Raw genomic sequence first — 10,387 nt, 5'->3', positions numbered from 1 at the left:
TTCAAGAGCCAGGGGGGGGGGGGGGGGGGAAGTGAGTGATCCAGTAAAGGAGTGGGGGTACGGGGGGCACCACAGCATCAAGCTGCTCTGGTTTTCCCCACATGGAGTGCACCCCAGAATAAGCAGCGTGCCCTGGCAGCCCAGCTGGTGCCTGAGCTGGCAGTCCTGAGAGAAGTGGGAAGGGCTTCGAGAAGTGGGGTCAGAGCCACAAGTACCATGCTGGTGAGCCGCATGTGGCTCACAAGCCATGGCTTGGCCACCACTGCCCCAGAACAAACTCCCTCTGCTCCCTTTCCTCCCCATCCCCATCCCCATTCTGAAAACTTTGCAGCGTCACAGGGAGGAGGGGCAGCATTATGCATGGGTACAGGGCCTTTGTGCTAGGGGAAACCAGCTACAGGCCCCACAGCTAGATTCCCCTCCCCCCTGGTGCCAACAGTGAACTTCTGTTTGGTCCAGGGGTTGTTGTAATTTAGAACACTTCTTACAAAGTATTCTCACAGTTACAGCGGGGAGCGGCACTTTTGTATGTACCCTTGGGCTATACCTTTACATGTGGCACTTTGCTATCATGTATCGCATATAGTGGAATCTGGATTAACATCTGAATTATTAATAGTATGTGTAGCACATTTAAATGGTCCCAACAAAGGCTGTCCTCCATGGTGTACTTTATGATGTCATCCTTGGGTACATTGCTTGTAGTAGTGTAGAGCAGATAGCACCTCTCAAGGAGATACCTTTCCAGGGCCTTGGTCATAGTGCCCTGTTCTGCCATGCTTTGCCCTCCAGGGCTAGGTACAGACAGTCAAAAAGCCTAAGGCTGATTCAATTACAGTGAGAGACTGCGGGACCTGAACCTATTCAGCCTCCACAAGAGAAGGCTGAGGGGGGACCTGGTGACCGTCTATAAACTCACTAAGGGAGACCAGAAGGGTTTGGGGGAGACGCTGTTTCCCCTAGCGCCCACTGGCATAACAAGGAGTAATGGGCACAAGTTGATGGAGAGGAGGTATAGATTGGACATCCGCAAAAACTACTTCACAGTTAGGGCGGCTAGGAGCTGGAACCAACTTCCAAGGGAAGTGGTGCTGGCCCCTACCCTGGGGGTCTTTAAGAAGAGGCTGGATGCCTACCTGGCTGGACTCATTTGAGTCCCATTTCTTGTTTTGGGGTTTTGTTGTTCTCCCGCCCTGGCGGCGGGTCGGGCTAGAAGATCTACTAGGTCCCTTCCGACCCTAAATCTATGAAACTATGAAACTATGAATTCAGTCTTTTCAGGTTAATCTAAGATGCCCAGAATCAATTGAAACAGAAGTGAACAGACATTAACCTTTGATTCAGAAAATGCAGCCACATGCCTGGGGTTCTAGAGCATGGCTCTCTGGCTATGTATTCACTTGGTCTTCCTGCTGCCCCTGATGTCTCTGGGATTTGGAATCTAGCATTACAGCAGCAGGACTCATCTTCTTGCTTCCAGGTGCTTCTGGGATTTGTAGTCCACAGTTGCAGAAAGCAGTAAGTTTGAGTGGGGGAAGCGGTGTTTAACCCCCATCTCTGGCTCCAAATCCCAGTTGGAGTTTACGTAAGGGGGAGGGAAGTCTCCCCCTGTAGATTGGGTTGTATCCTCAGCTGGACTTGCCCCCACAACAACCCTCTTGTCAGGCAGCCCTCACTGCTTCAGCTAGGGAGCTGAGGGGCTGAGCAAGCCCTGCTCTCTGGCACAGGCAGCACAGCCCAGCCCAGGGCTGGAAAGCATTCTGGGATGCTGGGGGACTGTGACTTGACTTAAACCAGGAAGGGGTCGGAGACAGAAGTTTCATGAACCAGTTTGACCCAAATCAGTTAAATCTGATACTAAATTCAACTAGGTTTATCTTAAACCAGTTTCAGTCATTTTGAAACTGGTTTATGTGCACTGAACTTCTATTCTCTTACAGTTTTAAGCCAGTTTCTGATCACTTAAACCAGTTTATGTGTAACTTCCATCTCTAGCCCAGCTGCTCAGTCAGCAACTGAAAGGTAAGGAAACAGTAGGTGTCTGTTCCAGGGTCTCCAGAGTGATAGTGCCACTGCTATAACTGATGAGCCTTTCTGAGGTGAGATTGATCACATCCTCAGTCACAGTGAGTAGAAGCTTGGGCAGCAAACAGCCAGTGGGCTGTCTCCTCTCCACTTGGCAGTCCTTACAAACCTGTAAAGACTCAGATTTGAAAAGCATGCTGAGATTGCATGCTGTAGGGATGTGCAAAGCAGGCCCTATTCGATTTGCATTTGGCCCAAACTAGGGACAGTGATTTGATTTGTTGATTCAGATCACTATCCCTGATTCGATTAGGCTGAATTTGAATCGGAAGATTCAATGTTGATTCAGAGAATCAGCAATTTGGAGATAGACACAGCTTTAAAAGTTTTTTCTACATACCTTGAGGTAGTAGGCACGGCACGTGATTGCTCCAATGCTGGGGCACATGGAGTGTTCCACAGGAGTGTGGGGGAGCCCTCCACATGCTTGGTGTTGAACCTGAAAGTGAATCAGAAGTACTTTGAGTCCACTTCTGGGTCTGCCAAGCAGCATGCAGGGGGGCATGGTCAGCTGTGAGGGGGACCCTGGATGCCCCACCCCCAGACCGAGGAGGCGCCAGTCACTGAGCCAGGCCACAGAAAGTGGGGGGGGAGTACACTCCCCAGTGGACCTGGAAGTGCTTCTGGTCCACTTCCAGGTCTGCTGCCGAGCACGCTAGGGAGCCTCCTGTGCTTCTGTGGGACACTCCATGTGCCCCAGCATCGCAGTGATCACAAGTCCCTAAAGGTATATAGAAAAAACATTTAAAGCTATGTCCAAAACTCCAAATCTTTCTAAATCAATTCGGAGGGTTCCAATTCGATTCAGAGAGATTAAAGGGTCCTCTGATTTGATTAGATTCAGAGATTCGGCCACTGAATCAGGCCAAATCTCTGCCAAATCAAATCAGGTACCGAAGCTTCCCACAGCCCTATTCTCCAGGTCCCCAGCTGCACAGCTCTGCCACAATATGGACTTGGGTCATTTTGAGGTATTTCATCTAAGAAGGCCCTGTACCATTGCATAATGCTGAAGCACTCCAAATGTGAAGTGCCTCATATTGGAGCAGGATTTGAACTGTTCCAACTCAGGATCTACTTGAATAGAAGTTTGGCTCTCCTATGGAGTGTAAGGCTTCATTCAGTTTTCCTGCCATTGTTCTCACCCAACCATAGGTCAGAAAACAACTTCTTCTCAATGTGTAAACCAAAAAGAAATTCCAAGCTGAACCATGCAAGGTATTTAGTTTTGGTGAGTTTCTTTTTGTCTCCATATCCAAAAGGAAAAAGGTTTGATTTAATAATAAATGCATTTTCCCTGAGAAAACCTCATTAAAATTCCAGCTCAAGGTGAAAGAAATCTTCCATTTACAAGCTGATACAGTGAAATTTCTGCCACATTAACCCTTCATTTTTACATTCTATATTCTAAATCTTTGCCTTGATCTGGACTCAGACATGAATATATTCCTATCTAACTACCACTTCCTGGCCTATTTATTATAATTCAAAAATATATAAGACTACATGCCCTGAAGAGGGTGATGAATACTTTTTGGAGGATAAAGGAGAAAAAAAAAATCAACCGACAATTTTCTTTTTCCAAAACTGGTTTAAAAAAACTAAGTCATAATCAGTTCCTTTGTGCAGAAGCTTTCTGACTTGCCTAAAAAGGGAATGAAAATTATTTCTATGCTTAACTGTAGAGCAATGCTCTAATACTTTTCTTAAATATCTGACAACTCATTTGCATATAAATATGACACACACAAGCAGAGTCTTTTTAAGGTCATGAATAATGTTGCCATCAGTGCAGTATTGACTCCAGTTCTCACAGAACATTTCCACATGATTTCATAATATACTTGTTGTACATATTGACAGATTTTGCATGCATTTAAAGAGCTTTGTATTAAGAGAAAAGAGCATGCAAAATCAGCAATTGTTGTGTTTCTGCTTTATTTGTTTCCCATCCCAAGTTCCTGTTTTGTATGTTGGTTGTTCAGCACTGGCTAGCACTAATGTACTCCACATATTAGTATGGGCTTGCTTAGTAATACATTGGAAGGTCATTGTCCTTTCTTATTTCTCATTCTAAGCTGAGAGCACTTAGTGAAAGCTGAGAAGCAGTAAGTTTGCCTATGAATAGAAAAGATCATTTTAATATATTTTGTCACTGGTGGTATCCAGCCATTAAAATGGAAAAGGCCCTGCCCTCAGATATCTACAGTCTCATTTGCAAAGATAACACAATGAGAAATTACAAAGGAATATCAGCACGGAAAGGGAGAAACAAAAGGAAAATAAACCGTTCTGTTGGTGAAGTATGATTACGCAGGTCCTAAAACTTACTTATTTCATCTGCTCCTGAATTGTAATAATAATTCATATCATGGAAATCATGGAAATTAATAACAATTTTGTAGTATTGCAGTCAGTTAAATTATTCTGAATAAATTAAGGAATAAAAAAAATTAATCGTCATAGTAGTTTCACAAGAAAATGCTTTGTTTTCAGTAATAAAGCTGAAGACAGTACCTAATGGAAAATATCTTGTTGGGTATATCTACCTTTTTTAGTTCTGTAACTATTTTAGGAATGGGATTATTGGACAATATCTAGTGTTTCAGAAAATAACTGGATTCCTAAACAACTATACTACAAAACTAGGCTCATCTTAGCTTCTGGAAAACTTTTTTTCAGTGTGTTGAAAACAAGGAGTTGACGTATGATTTAGAAGATTGTTTCATATGTTCAGTGATTATGATGCACACTGACAAGATCAGAAAAATAATCTCATATAGTTAGTTTTACAATATTTCCAGTTTAATAGCCCTGCTACTGTAGCCATTCTACTGATTCTGCAACAAAGAGTGAAGTAAACGCATACATTTTTTTTACCATAGTAGAGAAATTACATGAAAGACAATATTAATGAAAATCATAATTTCTTAATATTTGGGGATTTTTAAAAATTATTAAATGTTCTTTATTTTCCTTAAGGCATTTACAGTTAGTCAATTTTATTTGTGGGTAAAAGATTCCCTTGCCACCCAAAATATATTTTCCAGATCAGATGTATGTTACTCTTTTTAGACTGAGGGATCTGCAATGTTGTGTACATACTAGTGAGCTTTCTAATTTTACCTAGACATGTTCACCAGTTTAGTAAACTTTATTTTCTTTATACAAAAGCAAACACATGCTGAGTTAGAAAATCTTGCATTGAAAACTGCTATGGGTAAAGATCTAATAATAATAACAATGAGGAGCAATTCCACTCAAATCCATAAAGTTAACATGTAAACTGGGATAATGAAAAACAGAATCTGAGCCATGATATTTAATAGCTTCTAGGGACTTTAACATTAATAATAAATGGATGCTAATAAAACAAATTATGCTGGAAAGTTATTTTTCTAACTAATTTATAGGCATTAATTATTCCACCATGCAACAATCCTTTACTTGTGACTTGCAAAAATTATATTGCTACTTCTTGGATTGTTTCCAGGTGACTTGAGGCCTGTTTCTATGCCTACAGAGTACAGCTGGATAGGGGAGTCAAAAGAACAAAATGTGTACAAGAGAGGAAGCCGAGGTGAGTGCTTTCTTATGTCCTGTTCCTCAAGATTTTCTCTCTGTGTTATTTAAGAACATGAAAAAGAGCATCACAGAAACCTATTCTGGTATTAATAAGCATGGAGAAGCATATAGAATCACAGAAAAATCAAACTAGAGAGAACTCCAGGAGGTCATCTTGTCTAGCATTCCCTGAGTGTTCAAACTTCACGTTTCACTGAAAGTTTGGATTTCCAAAAAAGTATGATAAAACTCTGGGAAGAAGGGTTGTGATAGGAAAAGTGCAAAAAGGTAAAACAAATTGCTTCTGTCTAAATCATAGGTATACATTCACCTTTGGTAGGGAGTGGAGGAAATGTACTAACTGTACCTCGCCTCTCAAGGCTGTTGATATTGCATGAAAAATGAAATAGTGATCTCTCAAAGATATACATGGAAGCCTGCTTGGCTGAGGCCTCTGCTGCAACTATTGGAAAACCTTTAGAAGTCTCCTCTTTATAATTCCATTATATCAAAACTATCATTAATGTGTCATTTATTGTTGTCAACCTTTTATATTAAAACCATTTTCAAAGTTAAAATAAAATAAATTGCACTTAATTTTATTAAAAATTGGAATGGTCTGCTCCAAAAATGTCAAAACAGGAAATTGATACCTTATCCAATTGATTTATTTTGTCTTTTCCAAATAAAATCTTGAAAAAAATAATGCATTAAAATATTTAAATTTTAAAAAACAGTTCAGTAAACATTTTCTGACTAGCTGTAGTTTAGACACTCATATTGATACAAAAGACAACTTGAATTGAGTAGACAGGCTGTCTAGAATAAAAAGATACTATTTAAAATCTGTTTTTAGCTCATTTTGTCAATTCTTCCTTTTCCAGGATTCTCTATTTTTGCTTCCCTTTCTGGTGTTTGCAAAGTCTCACAATTTAATAATGTGGGGAATAGTTGTTGTTTATACATTGCTATGGCATCTAACTGGCAAACAAAAGAAAGGGTCTTTTCTCTGAAGAACGTACAATTTAGCTGTATCTCATAAAGAGGTGCCTGTGCATGGATATGTGAAACTGGATGCTGCAGGTGTTTCACATCTTATGAAAATCAGACTTGTTATTTAGGTTTCTTTATATAGATTTTATTGCCTAAATTTAAGCATTCAACTTTGAAAATATTTTCTCCCAGTATGCAATAGCCAGTCATTATCCTTGTCCTCAGATTAGCTAAAGCAATTCCTTTTCAGTACAACATGAAATACATTATTTTTTCACATACAATTCACACACACAAATTGGGATATCTTATGCAAGGAAACTGATTCTTCTGCTCCAAAACCACCTGCCCAGCAAGAACAGTGGCAGTTCTATTCAGGCAGGTGAGGGAGTCACTTGTTGACTTAATAGCTTATTGTTCTTCACTCACCGCTGTTAACAATAGTCTTGTTAATAGTCTTCCCTTTTTAATAGTCTTGATGGTCCACTAATCAATCAAACTTATTTTTTGGCAATTTTGCTGTCCGCTAGCTCATCCTTGTCTGTATACTTGTATTTAATAGCCTTGCAAACTTTTTAGCCCTTTTTCAAAATTGTAGATCCACCCATGGAGCAGCAACTAGGATCTTAGCTCTTGGTTAAGCTCCCATGTTTTAGCACCAGCAACTCAGGAAGTTAGGGCCCTTGTCCAGGAATCAAGAGCCCCAGCTTCTAGTGCCCCCCTTAGCCCCCTCTCCCCTCCAATGGGGTTTGAATCTGAATCCCTCCAACATCTGTTCAGGGTGTTCTAACCACCATAATAATTAGTCATCACTGTGGGTCAAAATGCAATGACCCATGCCTTTACAAAACAGTATACCTTGATGAGAACATTTGCTTTGAAATTTTTGAGTTCTGAAACAAAGCAAATATATTCTCATGGAACAATATTCAAGAAAATGTTAAGTATTTGGTTATTTTAATTAAATTAAAATGTAGTTGTGAATTAACCTTTTTCATATTGTTACATAATAGAATAAATTATAAAAGGAAACAAAAAATAATATCAAATGGTAAATCATTTTGAAAAGACAAAAACTAAACGTTTCAAACTTATCAAAAAAAAAAATTTAGTTTATACCAAACATGCTGAAATCAACATGTTTTAAAAAAATATTTAGCTTTTAATAAACAAACATTTTTCAACAGCAAAATGATCCTTTGGAAAATTTAAGATAAACTCTTTAAAAATTTTCCCCATCCATTTGCAGGTTGAGATCTTCATGATCACTATGTTAGAATCTTTCTTGGGTAGTATTTTTGATCTGTCTGACATACAAACCTTCAAAAGAGTCATCAGAATTCCTCACTTTTAAAGGATGGAAAATTTGCTTTTCTTTGAATATCTTTTTTTTTTCTTTAGGGAAATAGTATCCTTTAACTCAAAAAATATTTCCATAGGCAAAACATAAAAAATAAATAAACAAACTCATGAGTGTTCCAGAGTAATATAGGCAATAAAAAAATGTTAAAGACTCATAGAATAATAGAGAAGCACAGTTCAAAGGGACCTCCAGAGGTCATCTAATCCAACAGTTCTCATCTAGGGGGTCTGTGGCCCCCTGGGGGCCTGCAAGCAGGTTTCAGGGGCTCTGCAAAGGCTGCAGATCTAGTGCAATCATGAACAAAGGCAGCCCACGCCTGGACTAAGCCCACCAACACCGCTGCCAGGTTTATGAAAAAATGTGGGTTTTCTCCTTTAAAGGAGAAAAACACAGGAAACCATGGTTTTCCTTTTATAGGCTGGAAACATTCCAGCCTACAAGGGGCTGCTTGGAGCTGGTGGGGAGTAGGAGGAGGCTGATACAGCACGGGTGACCACTTGCATGTGTGTGTGTGCACACATGCATGTGACAACCTGGCAGTGGTGGAAAGCAGCTTCTGCAGCTCCCTGCAGGTAAGTTGGGTGGGCATAGGCAATGCATCAGGGGGTGGCGAGACACATACTCCCCTCTCCAATTTCTGCATCCACAGTGGGCACAAAGCTGTAGCTTGGCTGGACCAGCCAGTGGGACCCAGCATGGGAGTGTGGAGCGGGGTGACAAGACTCATTGCCATTGCTGCCACTGGGACCCTCATGCCAGCTGTGCCACTAGCAGCAGGAATAATGGTGCTTCCCTCACCTCCTCCTGCCACCAGAGGGGAGATAGGATGAGGGGCAGCACAGGGGTCTGAGAGGTGGCCTGTGGCACTGGCTGGGTCAGGAGTGAGGCACTGGCTGGGTTAGGTAGGGCCATAGGGCTGGAGGTAGGGAGTGAGGGGCACCAGCAGGGCTGAAGGAGTAGGGGGTTGTAGGCGGGAATGTGGGGCACCAACAACATCATGTGGGGCCATAGGGCTGTGGATCAGAAGTGAGGGGCACCAGCAAGGCCAGGGGGCTTCAGGTCAAAATTGAGGGAGACCTTGAGTCCAAAATGGTTGAGAACCACTGATCTAGTCCAACCTCCTGCCTGAGGGACGATTGTCCCTCTACATAAAACTACCATCAACCCTGGCACAACACAGACCTAACACCCTAAACTTCCACAGGTAAAGCAGGGAAACCATGGGGGACCACAAAAGCATTTCACAGATGCAGTGTTCTGCTTCTATGAAATATCAATATATGCTCAAGAGATCCCAGGTAGAGGGCCACACCCCCCCTGTGGAGGAAGGCAAAACCCCTCACAATTTGTATGAATCTGACCATAGGGTAAAATGAATTCCTTACTCCAAATATGGTGATCAGTCTGACCTTGAGCAGAGGGGTGAGACCCTCTAACCAAGAGACTCCAGTTCTGATCCCAGCAGGAGTATTGATATACCCCAGTTAAAATCCCCAGGCTCTACCCAACACCCAATGCCTCTGAGAGAGGCTTAAAAACACCCTGATGCTTGTAGCAGAAAGGGGGCAGAGGCAACCAGCAGAGCCTAGAAGCATAGAGACATACCCATTATGAAACACAGTCTATGTCTAGACCATCCTTGACCAGTGCCTGTCCAACTTTTTGAACACTTCAGTGAAGGAGAGTCCTCAACTTTCCTAGGCAGTCTATTCCACTGCGTCACTATTCTAACAATGAAGAAGTTTTTCCTGATATCCAATCTAAACTTTGCTGCAACTTCAGATCTTACGTCTACATCCTCCTCTATGCAGCAAGAGAGAAAAGTGCCTTTCCTCTTCTTTATGGCAGCCCTTCAGCTATTTGAAGATTGCTATCATGTCCCGACTTCAGCACCTTTCTGAAGCTAAACACACCTAGCTCAACCAGTAGGAGATTAAGTTTGTCTGACATGATTTGTTTTTCATAAATCCATGCTGGCTGCTTGTCATCAGCCTTTTCTCCTCCAGATGCTTGCAAATGGCCTTCCTTAGGATATGTTCCAGTAAATTTCCAGGTATTGAGGTGAGGCTAACTGGTCTGTAGTTCCCTGGATCCTTGTGTTTGCCTTTTTTAAAGACAGGCATTATGTTAGACTTTTCCAGTCCTCTGATGCCTAGGCCATGCCCCATGATTTCATGGAGATCATTCCCAAGGGCTCCAAGATCTCTACCAGTTCCTTCTGTATCCTAGATGGAGTTCATTCGGCCTGGCTGACATGAATACATTCAGACCTATCAAAAGCTGTCTGACAGAGTCTCTTTTGTTATCTCATCCCTCAGCTTGCCCCCTTCCGTATCCGGATAATCCATATTACGTGACTGGCTACCTCGTTTTGTGTGTGTG

At 41.7% G+C, this 10,387-nt stretch overlaps 1 protein-coding gene across 1 annotated transcript in view; it reads left to right on the top strand.

Annotated features, from left to right (window-relative positions):
- The window catches only part of LOC109300344 (connector enhancer of kinase suppressor of ras 2-like), a 444,864-nt gene that overhangs the window by 402,837 nt on the left and 31,640 nt on the right, over window positions 1–10,387 (top strand). The window contains exon 14 of the mRNA XM_019521027.1: window positions 5,579–5,665. Within this exon, the coding sequence (XP_019376572.1) occupies window positions 5,579–5,665 (87 nt within the window). The remainder of the gene's footprint in view (window positions 1–5,578; window positions 5,666–10,387) is intronic.

Source organism: Gavialis gangeticus, unplaced genomic scaffold (assembly GCF_001723915.1).
Source record: "Gavialis gangeticus isolate Ggan-Ray unplaced genomic scaffold, GavGan_comp1, whole genome shotgun sequence".
NCBI classification, from domain to species: domain Eukaryota; kingdom Metazoa; phylum Chordata; order Crocodylia; family Gavialidae; genus Gavialis; species Gavialis gangeticus.
The sequence above is the reverse complement of the archived record's forward strand: the minus strand, read 5'-3'. Positions and strand labels throughout refer to the sequence as shown.